Consider the following 15,647-nt stretch of genomic DNA (forward strand, 5'->3'; position numbering starts at 1 on the left):
ATTTGCTCTGAAAATGACAAATTAAAGGAGTTTTCCCAATAGACTAGCATCAGACAACATCCATTTCCTTAGTTATTTAAACATGCAGAATATCTACAGTTTGATACAGGCAGTTATGTAGCAATGACATTACTTCATAGCTATAACATCATTTTTACTATGTAATTCAGAAATACATTTAACATGGCAGCTGTAATCACCTTAACCTATTTGGGATTTTAACTATGCTTCTTTTAAAAACAACTATTTTCTCACAAAATGCCAGGCATTTGGGGGCGGGTCTTTATGCTGTGGTCCCAAAACACGGATTATGCCCCACTTCTATTTCTATTCCCTTTGCCAAGCAATTTTCCCTAACTCCCTCCTGAATTAAGTATGTGATTAGCATATTCATGAGATGACTGATTCAGCTAAGTTAATTAGCAGCTCTACTATCAAAAAATTCCCAGAATTGGCCAAGAGGGGGAGCAGCTAGCTCTGTCACTACCACAATGTGGCTCTATGTCTCCAGCAGAATACAGATTTCTGGTATTAAACATCCTAAGTTAAAAAGTGGGTTTAAAAAATGACAGCATAGAAAAACACAGAGGCCAGTCTTTAAACTCAGTGATATAGATTTAAAATATAAGAAATCTGATAGTTTTTGAGGGGGAGGAAGTGTTCTCTTGTACGTCACCCAAATCCGAACACACACACACACACACACACACGAGTTTATATCTTAAAAACTGATATAGACCGTACAGTCTCTTGAGATGTGCAAACGATAGAAAATTAAAAGTACAGAATAAAAAAGGGCCGTAGAGGTAAGGGAACTGGAGAAGGGACTCATCTCTCAAATCCAATGACTATAAAAATGTCAGAACTGGCACTAGAACCCTGACCAGGGTCAATTGAGGAAGAATGATGGAAAACTGGGATAATGAGATGATTTCCGGTAACAGAAGGCTAACTCTCTACAAGCCCCCAAACTTTATTTTTGTTGAAAAGTTTTTTTTTTCAATAATTACTTTAAAAGTAATTATTTCTACCTTAGAAAGAAGTGGTATCTCATAGACATAGACAGGTTTTGATGATAGACAAAGTTGTCTGGGGTCAAGGTCACCACTTTGAATTTACACTGTAAGCTTGCAGATGACAAAAGGTACTCCCTTGAAGTTGCCTGACCCATAATATTTCCATGTGTCCTTTTACCATTTCCTTACTATATGTCCCCAGCTGTCTCTGTGCAACTTCACTGCTCCATCTTGGTTCCCTACCACCATCTTTTTAGTCTGCCCAAATTTCTCTCTTCAATTCACACCAAGAGCCAGGGCTTAGCTATTATAATAGTTTGGATAATTCTTTGACCAAAGCATCCACCCTTGAATTTCTGAGAGTCAAGACATATCCTATAGCCTGTTAATCAATGCCCTTGGATCGGCAGGCATTGAGAATTACTGGCAAGTCCTAATTGACAGCCTTAAAAATTAGTCAATCATCGCCAGGCGCGGTGGCTCATGCCTGTAATCCCAGCACTTTGGGAGGCTGAGGTGGGCGGATCACCTGAGGTCAGGAGTTCGAGACTAGCCTGGCCAACATGGTGAAACCCCGTCTCTACTAAAAATACAAAAATTAGCTGGGCGTGGTGGTGTGTGCCTGTAATCCCAGCTACTTGGGAGGCTGAGACAGGAGACTCGCTTGAACCCAGGAGGCAGAAGTTGCAGTGAGCCGAGATTGCGCCACTGCACTCCAGCCTGGACAACAGAGCAAGGCTCCATCTCAAAACAAACAAACAAAAAATTAATCAATCAATGCAGCACCCACTAGGGGACTATGATTTGGTGGGTACCAGTCAACTAAGGTTTTACCATATAAAATTATCTCATTCTTTCTGTAACCTAACATGGAGAAAATGTGCAAAGTATTCTGGCATTCCAGTATTCCAGCATTCCAGTATATTGATCTCCAGATCAAGTACATTTCAGCTACTACCCATTAAAAAAAAACCTTGTATCTATGTTCCCTAACTTTATTGTCTATGCCATATTTTATGTTATATTATATTCTTTTATTTATTTGTTTTGAGACAGGGTCTTGTTCTGTTGCCTAGGCTGGAGTGCAGTGGCGCGATCTTGGCTCACTGCAGCCTTGAACTCCCAGGTTCAAGTGATCCTCTCACCTCAACCTCTCAAGTAGCTGGGACCATAGGCGCACACCACCACTCCTGGCTAATTTTCATAATTTTAGTAGAGACAGGGTTTCACCACATTGCTCAGGCTGGTCTCGAACTCCTGGGCTCAAGCAATCTGCCCGCCGTGGCCTCCCAAAGTGCTGGGATTACAGGCATGAACCACCATGCCCAGCCTATGCCATATTTTAATTTGAAGTCAGAAAAAACACTGGAGTTTCATAATCATTAAAGTTTTGAAACTGATCAAGGCACAGTGTTAACATATTTATTGAATGTGAAGCCTGGTAGGGAAGAGCAAGAAAAACTTTCTATCCTTTTTAAAAAACACATGTTAACACTTACTGATAAAGTTTCTCTGTATGGTTTAAGAAGAAAACAACAACAACAACAAAACACTACACATTGGAATCATAGTAGTGCTATAAAACCATGGGGAGCGAGAAGGGAAAAGAATAGCTAAACCAGTAGGCCCATAGGCAATGACTGTGGGCTCCCTGCCAGGAAGATACAAGTCTAACAAGAAATGAGGTGACTTGCAGTAGAAGGCCTTGGAACTTGGAAACAACTTTATCTCCACTACATTGTGCTGCCAACGGGAGAGTCATTTCTAAAGAGCAGATTTTTTTTCCTTCTAAATTCCATTATGAAGCCCCTAAGTGGTGATTTTTAAATATCAACATCTTAAGTTTTCAAAAATGACCATTTAATTAGCTTTCTAAGTTTTCTCCCCAAAGTAAAAGAAAAGGCTTAGGTTATTATCTTGAATGAGAAATGCCATGGTCAAGAAAACACCATTCTTTTCAATAATAATAATTCAGTGATCAGGAGAGACAGAGGAGGTCTAATGATAGATTTTGCCAATAACACCCATTTTCACATGGTATTAACATATTGTTAAATACTTTTAACAGCTACAGCATATATGTAGGGGGATATGGGTAATAAGAAGGATATATAGATATATAAATTGTTCCCATTCATCCAGGGAAAGGTGATAGAACTAAGACATAATTTTGCACATAGCGTGTTTGAAAAAATGGGTAGGATCAACGGCATACTACATAGACAGTGTTTTAGTTCAACTACATTATAGATTAAATATGCTTTTGTGGTCTCACCTGGGAACCTAACACTTATTAAATTGGTTATAAGTTTGAAATAACACATCTCAAAGCCAACATTTGAAATACAGCCTGTTCTTTAACTGAGGACTGCCTTATCAGCTATATCAAATCTAATTTAGTCTAACTTTCTCACCATGGTAACAAGCCCTTTGCAGAAATACTCAAAGACATTTCATATCTAGAAAATTTGTCTTGTACTTCTTTACCACACATAATGTCAAGAAAAGCATGCTTCAAAGGTACTATGTAATTAGAATGGCCTTTAAAACAGGCACAAAGGAAATCAATCCTCTTAAAACTAAATCTACTTCATAAAAATCTTCAAACTGAGTGAACAGCACCAGGGAAAAGAATCCTGAGGTGTTTTGGACTCCATATTCTATTTTTTAAAGTCTGTTATCTGTACCATTGTTCAGATAGGATCAAAGTACACTCTCAATTGGCTCATATTGGCTATTTCTTCAATATTAAGATAAAGTGTGCCTGTAAGAAGCCACGTCTGGCATAGGTGATTCGAATGGGTTCTGTCGTGGCTTTTACATGGAAAGACTATGCCAGAGCTTCAGCTAATGTGAGGTTGGATGGAGCCCAGCTTAATGAAGACTATAGTAAAATGGCTACTTTTGGGTCTCTGCTGCATGGAAACTCAAGAACTTTAATCCTGCCTGTGTTCTGCAAAACTTTTAGGAATTCTAGTTGTCTTTGGGGATCCATTTTGAAATTTAATTTGAAGTCCAGCATCTGTAAATTCTCTTTATTTTGACTAAGACGGTTTTCAGATGCCTGCTTTTTATTATGAGGTCTTTTTTTTTTTTTAAAGGGACTTGCGTCAACAACACTATTCTGTGTTCACCCAAGAAAATAAATCAAAGCATTTAAGTTAAACTAATCTATTTTTTGGCTCATTGTGACCATATTTCCATAATGCCTACCATACAGATTCCAGTGCATCCGGAAGTATTCTAGCCATAAAGCTACAGGGTAAACTCGTCTCTGGTATCCAACAAGGACAATATCTTGGGAGAAAACTTAAGCACTGAGGGAGCAGAGGAGCTGTGAAAAAGCTACAGTACAGACCTAACTGCCGGTTCTTACATATGACTTGAATAACATACCATCAAACTTCTTGTAACGTGAAGCAAAGACAGCTTGCAAATGATTGCACTGTTCGCTGACCACACTTTTGAAATCATCTTTACTTTGCAGGCTGTACTTCTCCTCCATCTCTTGAGAGCAGCAGGTAGAACCCTGGGGACAGATCTTCAAATGATCACCTGCAAGATAAAAAGTAGGACAGTCAATGTCTATCATCATTCATGAAGTCCAAGAGGGAAGGGTTTGATTTAGGTTCATTTCAACCTGTGAGGCTCCTGCAAAGGCCCAGGCATCATGTGTATCTAACAAGTTCCAGGAAGTCTAAAAATATTCATTCCCTTTTTGAGAAAATAAAATAATAAAGCCCTCTCCAAAAAGCAAAAGAACTTTCCAATCAGAGAGATGGCTAAACCAACAGGAAAACTGGTGTAGTCAATAAACAATATAATATTCCGTGTCAACTAAAGTCTCTTTTATAAATTCCCAGAGATTCTCATATTCTATGCTAAATACTGCAGAAGTCATGCAAACGAGACACAGTTTTTCCAGATTTGGGAGTTTACACTCCAAGAGAGACTGTCCTTAATGACGAATGATTTATAAAATATGTGACAACAGCCAAAAACTGAGCAAATACATGTGCAATAGTTATACTGTGGGGAAACAAAGGGATTTGTGCATTTCAAGGGTTGCCAGCAAAGAGGAAACTATAGGGGTTTATGCTGGATAATCTGAGCCTATGATAAATCACAAAGGGGTGATGGTAATCCTCAATCCTTGAGTTTAAGATTTTTTTTATCCAATGTATTCTGTGCAGATGTCAGAGACTATATCTACCCTATGATTCTGTGTATGTAGCATCATCTCAGTATAGACCAACAACTTCCAATAAACACCTTTATGTAGTGATGCAGCCCCAAGAGTCAAGGGAAATGTCAAAGACACATCACTCCACAGCAACCCAACCCACGAAGTATCTCCCTCCCTTATACCAACTGCATTTGGCTTGCAGTTTGGAGGTGAGGGTTGGGCGGGGGGGTTTTTCTATAGGCCCCAGAGTTCCCCCGCTTGTTCTCCTCTGTCACAGAACAAAATTGTGCTTTGAAGAGACGATGTCTCTTCTCTTATAATGACCACAAGATGCAATGCCACTCAAAAATAAACCCCACTAGCTACTATCACTTCAGTCTCTCCAATATTAATTGGTGTGGTATAATTTTGTACACGTTTACAAGGATTGACTTTCACTGTTCCTTCTGCTATTGCTGTCCATGTTCTATGCAAGTCAAAAGGGGTCTGAAAAGAGAGATGATCTGAGGAACTCAGGAATGAGTATACTGAAGACATGTGAACCTGTCAATGGTAAGTGTGACCAATCAACAAAGGGATGGGGAATTAAAAGCTAATCATTCAAACAACACTAATCATGGAAAATGAAATGGTCCATGAGCTGGCCATTGCTGCTTCTTGGCCATGTGTACTTACAGGAAATAGGGCTTCACCTAATGGAGATATCAAAGCAGCTTTAGGGTAGCAGGGTATTTCAGATAAAATTGAGCTGGCAATTTATTTGACTAACACTAGATTGTCAACTGCACATATGCAAATAATTATATAATCATATATGTTCCCGATCATTCTTCCTTCCTGGCAGTTAAAAAGTAGGGAGAATGTTACTGCCCCCAAAAAAGGGGAGTATGCAGCATTAAAGGACCATGTAAGGAAGGCAGAAAGAGCAACAATCTTCAAATAACTTCCTCATACAGAAACTGCTAAAAGTTTATTTTGGCATTTCTGAAAACCTTGGTCAATAAATAATTCTACTAACAGAAAAAAAAGGGGAAAAAAAAGGTTGTGTAATCAAGTTTAGAGCTGTGAGTCTGCAAAATATCTTAGATCTCATTAGTGACAGAAGAGGGGTTGCTAAGGCTCGGTTTTATGGAAACACCTTTGTTACAACCAAAAACAAAACTCCCTCTTCACTGGCTTAACAAGTTCACAGCAGGCCTTCGGTACTGGGACACATAATTAACACAGAAAGATTCAGTTGTCTCCTGGTTTCAGGGTTGAGGTAAGGGTTCCCTCCATTACAATCTTAACACATAAAACAATATGAAGGCCCCCAAATAGTACAGTGCTGTCACTATATTAAATAATACATATTATACTCATACCCCTTGTAGAAAATGAATTGGAATGCTCAGAATGAGAACCCACATAGGGTGATTTAAATGAATTACTTCATAATAAAGACTTTAAATAAAATTTTTAAAGATTGCTATAAGCTAAAATTCATCATAGGATAGGCTGTTTTTTCAAGCACCTGCAAAGATTCCATTGTGGTATGCATGAATTTTCAAGGCAAAATAACTTGTCAGTTTGGAAAATAAACTATACTCACCTAATGTTAACAGGGTTCACACCTAATAAAGGTTCACTTACTGGATCCTATCAAAATAGGTTTCTAAGTTCACAGAAAAGTACCCATCATTTTTCCCTGCCCCCAGTGTACATGGGTACATGCACAAACACATGCATACACACACACATACACCTCAAAGCAAGAAAATACTAAGAGACAGCAGGAAATAATAATTTTCTCTGTTGAAGAAGGTGCTAGATGTTGACAGGTTTAAACTCACCCACAGGGAATTTATACTAAGGATACACCCTTCAAAAACGGGTAGCAGCAATAAAAGTTTTCCTAGTAACCTGGTCCGAGTGGATGGCACCATTTACACTGCCACACATAAAAGGCCCAGAGTGGCCCATGCACTCCACCCATCTCATCTCCACCAGTGACCTTCAAGCAGAACCTTATCGAGACTTGCTGATACTGGAACACTGGGGCACATCTTTGTTTTGGCACTATTTTTTTTTTTTTTTTTTTGAGACAGAGTCTCACTCTACTGCCCAGGCTGGAGTGCAGTGTCGTGATCTTGGCTCAATGCAACCTCCGCCTCCTGGGTTCAAGGGATTCTCGTGCCTCAGCCTCCCAAGTAACTGGGATTACAGGCGTGCGCCACCATGCCTGGCTAATTTTTGTACTTTTAGTAGAGACAGGGTTTCACCATGTTGGCTAGGCTGGTCTCGAACTCCTGACCTCAGGTGATCCACCTGCCTCGGCCTCCCAAAGTGCTGGGATTACAGGCGCGAGCCACCATGCCCGGCCTGCAATATCTAATTTTAAAAAGAAAAAAATAGTGCACTTTCATCTCAGAGAGATCTTTCCGGGAAGATTTTGTCTAATGGTGAAAGGCTTGCCTTATGTAAAGGACAACAACAGGGTAGATACTTGGCTAATGTTTCTGCTGGCAAAGTCGTCTGCCCCTCAGTGCAAAGTTCATACTTTGGGCCATATAGCCCCGAATGCACCACTTATCCTGTCTGCATTTCTAAAAAGCGTTACTTGAAAATGTAATTTGACATTCTTGCCAAAAGCCCTGTGACACACGTAGTCCAAGACACACTTGTGAATTAAACCCCAAGACATTCTTGGGCTACTGGGGATTCGGTGCCACAACTAGTTAGTGCTAATGAGAAGCACAGGGAGGAAAAGGAGGACAAGTCTGGGTACAGTTGAAAATGAAATTATAGCTCCATGTTCTGGTAAAAAATCTTTGAAGACTTGAGCAACTAATTAAGTTTTTTTTTTAAACTTGAATATTTCTACTTTAAGCACCCAAAATGGTTTATTTTGAAGGCTAGGGCGTGCATATTATTTGAAAGGCATTCTGTCTTATGTGTTTGAGACTGCTTCTAAAATGCTGTGCCTGAGTGAGAAATCTTTTCTTTCTGGAGATTTCCTTTCTAAGCCCGGTGATCTTATATTCTTCTCACTGAAGAAAGATGCCACAATTTTTCCTTTAGGCTGAGAGAGCTGAACACGAGGACAACAGAATAAAGATGGGACAGGTACACAGCCACTGTGGGGGTAGCATTGGACACTTGCACTTTTTAACAAGGGCTCTAGGTGATTCTGACCCTTCCTTAAGAATTGTTGTCAGAAAGGCTTCTGAATTCCAGCTGTGGAACAGCTGAGTATAGCAGTTGACCAGTTAGTCTACTACCTTAGTGAATAGTAGATTATGATCTACAACTGCCATTTCTCTCCCCTATTTCCCTAATTCAATCTCCTGCTTCCATGACTCTTGACATACAGTTTCTTCTTCATGTATCGCTTCTAGTCCATTAAGACTCTCCTGTCTGCTTTCCACTCTCTTTTCACTCTAACCATGTAGTTCTATCTTATCCCACCCCACCTCTTAAGTGGTGCATAATATGAAACTGAAGGGTTTTTTTATTTGTTGTACTTGTTGAGAATTCCTTGTTCTTAATTTAAAAAGCAGGTGAATTCAATGCTTTATGGTTTTCCAAGGAAGCACCTAAATTAAGTTGCTTTTTGTACATGGCCCTTGATTAGTTTTTTTCTTTGTGGGTCAGTGGCCCTCAATAGAAAAAAGGTCCCCCAGCCCTGTCCTAGGAGGCTTGGATGGGATTCAATGAAGCGTGCTTTTAAAGCTTAACTCTCTGGCATTAAAAACAAAACAAAAAAAAATCACTCGAAAGAGCCAAACTTTTTTCAATCACACCAGCTCTATGTAATTTCTCTTTAGTCTTAATATCAATGCCTTAGTTTTCAAAGCTGAACAAAGACAATCACAATAAATTACTCTCAATCCTGCTGAGTGTGTATTGGTTCTTTTTTTTTGAGGCACTTCAAATCAATGGTTAAAGAAGTAGGCATTGAATATGAGGAATCTATTCCATCATTTAACAGCGCTCTGAGGCAATCTGTGAAACTGTGCTTTCTCATTTTATCTCATTTACTCCTCTCACCAAAGGCTGCCTCTGATGTACAAATGGGGTGCGGCTAATGTTAGTTTATTTTCAGTTGCTCATAACTCAGCTTCCCATAGAAAATGTTATAAATTGTAGATAGGTTCTCAGGCCAGCCCTCAGCTTATTTACTACTAACTTGACTATTTTCTCTTTCTTTCTTTCTTTTTCTTTCTTTATTTTCTTTCTTTCTTTCTTTTTTTTTTTTTTTTTTTTTTGATGGAGTTTCGCTCCTGTTGCCCAGGCTGGAGTGCAATGGCGCGATCTCAGCTCACCGCAACCTCTGCCTCCCGGGTTCAAGCAATTCTCCTGCCTCAGCCTCTTGAGTAGCTAGGATTACAGGCATGCGCCACCACACCCGGCTGATTTTTTATTTTTAGTAGAGACAGGGTTTCTCCCTATTGGTCAGGCTGGCCTCAAACTCCCAACCTCAGGTAATCTGCCCGCCTCAGCCTCCCAAAGTGCTGGGATTACAGGTGTGAGCCACCACGCCCGGCGACTATTTTCAACTATGTCTAACAACCATTTTCTATATCTCTCTCAGAAAATACATTTAGAAATCCAACTAGATGCCAAGAAAGTGTCTCTCCAATTCTCCCCACTTTTTTGGGAGGTGGGGCAGTAATAGAGGAATACCGGTAGTTACCACTTAGGGGTCAGCTTTCTTTCTGTACCTGCGGGAAATAAAGAAAATCTCTAGTGTTTACTCCCCCAGTGTCCTAAATGGAGAAAACAGAGCCAGAAAACATTGCAAGACACTGGTAGAGAACCCAGGCTTTGCCTGCACCAGTGGGATTTTTAAGGCAGACACTCTTGGTACTCGGACTAATTTTACCAATAAAGCAACCAAATGCCTATGGTAAATAAGAGAGACAAACTGTTCCTTAAGGGTAAGGACCGCAGTGAGGAACATTTGAGAACAACAGACTGGAAAGCACTATGAAAACTGCAAACATAAGAGACTATGATTTTGCATTGGCCTTTCTTGAAGAGTGCCTCACTTGAGTTATGAAGAAAACTTAGCTCTTTACAAGGGGTTTTTTTAAGGAGTGAATTTAAAAGGTTCCAAATATTTAAAACTACTTGGTTCTTTTATTCTGCAGAGATAACAGCAGCAGTCTAGGGATAATTAAGTTTTATCTAGAAGTCAGGAATATGGGTTTGAAGCCCAGCTCTACATGATTGGGAAGCTTTTGGTAAAGACTCTTGGGAAAGTCAGTTATCCACTGGAACCTTAAAACGAAAAAAGCCCTTTGAAAACAAGGAGGCATTATGTAAATGTAAGACAGTACAATTGCAAAACAAAGAAAGAAATGAACATCTCTTATGCTCTGATAAGCTACTGAAGTTTCGTGTTAAGAACCATTTCTGACAACTTGTACTAGGTGAGGGAGGGGGGCCAGAAAAGCAGCACCTTGTTAAGTTCAGCCTAAAGCTGCCTCCTTACACATTTAAAGTTTGGTTTAAAGGTTTCCCCGTACACAGTGAACTGTAACCTAAACTGGGTGTGTAAACAGACTGTAACTTGCTCTTGCACCAATCACAGGTGGCCAACGGTTCAAACCATGTTCAAATAAGGAAATCAGAGCTGTAACCAACTCAGCTGTTTCTGTACCTCACTTCCGTTTCCTGTACGTCACTTTTCCTTTTCTGTCCATAAATCCTCTCCAACTACATGGCAGTACTGGAATCCCTCTGAACATATTCTGGTTGTGGGGAGGGGTGATCAATTTGCAAATCATTCTTTGCTCAGTTAAATTCTGTTAAAATTAATTTGTCTGTTACCAGTAGAGGGTCTTCACTGCAAGTTGTCCAGGTTCTTGGTGTTTTGAACAAAGAATTGGACAAAATGCACAGCAAAGCAAGGAAAGAATGAAACAACAAAAGCAGAGATTTACAGAAAATTAAAGTACACTCCACAGGGTGGGAGCCACCCAAGCAGTGGCTCATGGGCCCCAGTTACAGAATCTTCTGGGGTCCAAATACCCCCTAGAGGTTTCGATTGGCCACTTGGTGTTTACCCCATGCAAATGAAGTAGTGGCCTGCAATCAGAGGCTAAAATGAAGTTACAAAGTTACACTCCTATGCAAATGTCTGATTGGGAAAGCAACCAATCAGAGGTACTTTCAATTTTCCTCCTGCCATGCAGAAAAAGGGGGAAGGCGGGGCGGGGCATGGTGTTGCAAAGGAAGTAGCCTCTGGTCCTTTTGTCACTTAAGCGTGGAAAGTTGGGGTTTTCCTTTCAATTTAGTTATAGGAAGTCAGCATCAATCAGCCTCAGGTTCCCTGCCTCCAGACCCTATTCTCCTGCCTCATGTCCAAAGTTTTTCTTTTAACAAACTTTTCTTTTCTAGCTAGTTCAGAAAGATGTGGAAATAGGGCACATCAAGGAGCTGAACGGCATGCATATGTGATGGTGAACTGATGGTGACCAAGCCATCAACCAAGGGATTCAAAGGGCCATCAAAAGCGAAGCCACAGGAGCTTAAGGAGACATGATGAGGAAATATAATGTGATATCCTGGATGGGATCCTGGAACAGAATAAGTACATTGTGGGGAAAAAAACTAAGGAAATCAAACAAAAAGTTGTATGCAAATGTTCATAGCAGCATTATTCATAATAGCCAAATTTCCATCAGCAAATGAATGGATAAACAAAATGTGGTCTACTGTATCTGTAAATAGAATATTACTCAGCCATTGGAAGGAAGGAAATTCGGATACATGTTACAACATGGATGAATCTCAAAAACACTGCTAAGTGAAAAAAATCCACATTTATGTAAAATGTCCAGCATAAGCAAATCTAGAGATAGAATGTAGATTCTTGGTTGCCCAGGGCTGGGGGAGAGGGGAAAGAATGAAAGTGAGGATGCCAGCTAAAAGGTACGGGGTTTCTCTCGGGGGTGATGAAAAATTGATTTTGGTGATGGAGGTACAACCTTGTAGATATACTAAAAGTCACTGTACACTTCAAATAGGTGAATTATTTGTTATATTAACTATATCCCAATAAGACAGTTACCAAAAAACTCAGGAAATCAGAATTAAGTGTAGGCTTTAGTTCATAATTATGCATCAATATTGGTTCATCAATCATGAGAAATATACCCACCCTAATGTAAGATGTTAATAACGGGATACTGGGGGTGAGATATAGGAAAGTCTATGTGCTATCTTCCCAACTTCTGTAAATCTAAAACTCTTCTATTAGAAGTTTTTTTTTTTTTTTTTAAGAAAAGCAAGTCTTGGCTTTCAAATTAAAAAGCATAAATACATGTGGCCAGCGGGGAAAAACTTTCATCATGCTTTCAAAAATATAAATACTTGATGTAATTCTAATATTGGGGAGCTGTATTAAGCTATTATTTGCTGAAGCAATTTTCCTAATCCCTCAATTGCTACTTTACTCTTTTTCTAATTTTTATTGTTCTAAACGTAAAATAATTCCTTGCTGTTGGTCTAAAGCATTACCAAAATAGTTTCTGTTCATTTCTTAGATCTAAATTCATGTAGCCACAAAGTGAACTAAAACGCAGGTTGCTATATAACTCCAGCCCCTCTAAGCTACCTAAGACCCCATGAGGAACATACAATGCTCTGCTTCATGGGAACAAAGAAAGAAAATCTCTAAAGGTTTTTAATAACTCCAGGGAGGTGGGGGGACGTGTACATTAATCCATCCTCCCTCCTTCCAAAAAGGAGTGAAATTACTGCATAAAATGTGCTATGCGCATCCAAAGCCTGGAGTCATCTGACCTTAATAACAAAGCACGTAAATTACAGTCATTATGCAGATGTATGATTTGAGATCACCTACCAATCAGTAGGAGAAATGCAGCCAGTTAGCATTTTGCAAAACCTTGCCAAAATATAGCTCTGGAGGGCTTAAGACTGACAATTATTTCTAGGTCCACTAATCCTGCAAGGTAGTATAGAGAAGGCCAGTCAGAAACACATACATTCAATAATCAGTTTTATTATATTTTTCTAAGAATAACTTTATGTAAGTGTAGTTGGAAGAGTTAGGGTTGCTACTTTAAAACTCTACACTTCATTTCAATGAGCTTATAACAGCTTTAAACTGCACTCCAGACAGAAATCAACCAAGGCTTCTTATTGCTTTTCAAACGATGAGCAAATTGTCAACCAAGGTTAATATCTGACAATCTTAGATCCCCATTTTAACTATACCAAAGGTTTATTAAGGCACACCAAACCAAACTGAGTGAATGGCCTGAAATGCACACTTTGACCTTGTGTTGCCATCACTTCTGAGCAGCTGAAGCAACTGCATCTATTTTGCACATTTACAACCACTACCTCCAGGACTCAAAAGGAATAGTAATACTACTAGTGATTAACCCAAAACTCTCCAAAAATTCTGAGGCTCCTGTAAATACTTTCTAAGCAGTGCTAATAAAAGGCTCACAGAAGTGTGCTGGGGGACCTTGCGGGATAGCAAGGAGCAGACAGGAAAAGATGGAGCTCTCTTACTTGTTTTGCAACTAACAAAGGAGATCTTTTCTGTCAATAATTCAGGTGCACATATCTTGGTAGCATCGTTTGAGAATTTCTCTTAGGTAGCAATTATGATTTTCACTAGGCTCATAATTTAACAGAAGGCCTAGGGATAAATAAATGATTCCAAATGCCTCTACGGATTTCATACTCATTCAAGTGATATGAAGGAGTCACATGTGAGTTTCAAGCTCTTTAAGAGAAAAACAAATACACAGACTTTGAAGGTGTTTGTTACATAGTGCCTATGAAATTAAGATTTCCACAACTCTCCTCAAAGTCCTTCTTGTTTTATTGGTGAATTTTTCTCATACTCCCACTCCCCTAACTCTGAGGTTTTCTTTTTACAGAGAGTGAGATGAGAGACTGTATGGAGACTGAGATTCCCAGGGTTGATCACGTCTGTTAGAGCCCCAGTGATACATTCAGCTATGAATAAAAAGCAGCCTAGACAGAAAACGCCATTTGTGAGGACTTTTTTTCCCTCTGGAACCTGTATCCCCAAGCCACACATCATAATAGCTGGTAGACCAAGGCCTTAGCAGGGCCATCTCTGAGACAGCTGATCAGACCTGGCTTGGAAGGTCATGGTGATTCCCAGAGTAGGGGAGGGCTAGCCGCCAGCACTTTGCCCTTTCTTTGCATCTCCAGTGACTGCCCCAGTGGGCAGTCTCCTGCACACCATCACAGAAGACCTCGGAGAAAGCAAAAGGAAGAAGGTATCCTCAGGAAGACATCAGACACACCCCTTTCCTCCTCCCCTGGGGGCTGAATCAACACTGACTTCCAACAGCAGATGATTTTCCATATTATTTCCAAATAATCTCTAAAGAAGATCCTGTGAATCTCATTCTCAGATAGCCTGCCACAGCCATTTAGAATTCACAGGAATATCCGAAATGGTTAACAGCTGAATTTGCTGCAAGTGTAGAAGAAAATACAGTTGGTGAGTGGGGAGGCTCACAGATATCAGACATTTCAGACACTTGCTCTAATTGAATGATTAAAGTCTGCCTTCTTACATACATTTCATGGATTGTGTGAGTCATAACAATTTGTTGTTGTTGCTGAGACACAGGGTCTCGCTTTGTCACCCAGGATGGAGCGCAGTGGCGTGAACATAGCTCACTGCAGTCTCGACCTCCTGGGCTCAAGTGATCTTCCCACCTCAGCCTCTCGAGTAGCTGGGACTACAGGAATGTGATACCACACCCGGTTAATTTTTGTATTTTTTGTAGAGATGGGGTTTCACTACATTGCCCAGGCTGGTCTCGAACTCCTGGCTCATGCAATCCTCCCCCTCAGCCTCCCAAAGTGCTGAGATTACAGGCATGAGCCACTGCACTCGGCTGAGTCATGACAATTTTTAACATCAAATTATTTTCTCTTTTTTAGTAATTGCTTTCAGCTTAAACAAAAGGGAAGGTAAAAGCTGTCTTTAGCTTCTCTTAACCCTCCTTTTCACAATATACCCAAAATTTCTCCCCTCAAAATACAGCGTGGTAAGAGGTTTTCAGTAAATTTACTGTCTAGAAAAAATATACCAGAAGAATTAACATATTCATTCATCATTAATTCTCCAAAAGATATTTCTCCAAATGGCCATCTAGAAAGCCTTTATGTAAACCCACCAATGGCAAAGTCCACTTCCTCACATAAAGAAAAATGATTCTGGGATGGGCACAGTGGCTCATGCCTGTAATCCTAGCACTTTGGGAGGTCAAAGTGGGAGGATCGCTTCAGCCCATGAATTCAAGATCAGCATGGGCAACATAGTGAGACCGTGTCTCTACAAAAAATTTAAAAATTAGCCAGGCATGGTGGCGCACACCTGTAGTCCCAGCTAGTCAGGGAGGCTGAGGTGGGAGAATCGCCTGAGCCCAGGAGGCTGA

General features: G+C 40.0%; 1 protein-coding gene across 1 annotated transcript in view; it reads right to left on the minus strand.

Moving 5' to 3' along the window:
* GPC4 (glypican 4) overlaps positions 1–15,647 on the minus strand; it is a 113,982-nt gene that overhangs the window by 33,703 nt on the left and 64,632 nt on the right. Inside the window, exon 2 of the mRNA XM_529161.9 lies at positions 4,413–4,571. Coding sequence (XP_529161.3) covers positions 4,413–4,571 — 159 coding nt within the window. The remainder of the gene's footprint in view (positions 1–4,412; positions 4,572–15,647) is intronic.

This window comes from Pan troglodytes, chromosome X (assembly GCF_028858775.2).
Source record: "Pan troglodytes isolate AG18354 chromosome X, NHGRI_mPanTro3-v2.0_pri, whole genome shotgun sequence".
NCBI lineage: Eukaryota > Metazoa > Chordata > Mammalia > Primates > Hominidae > Pan > Pan troglodytes.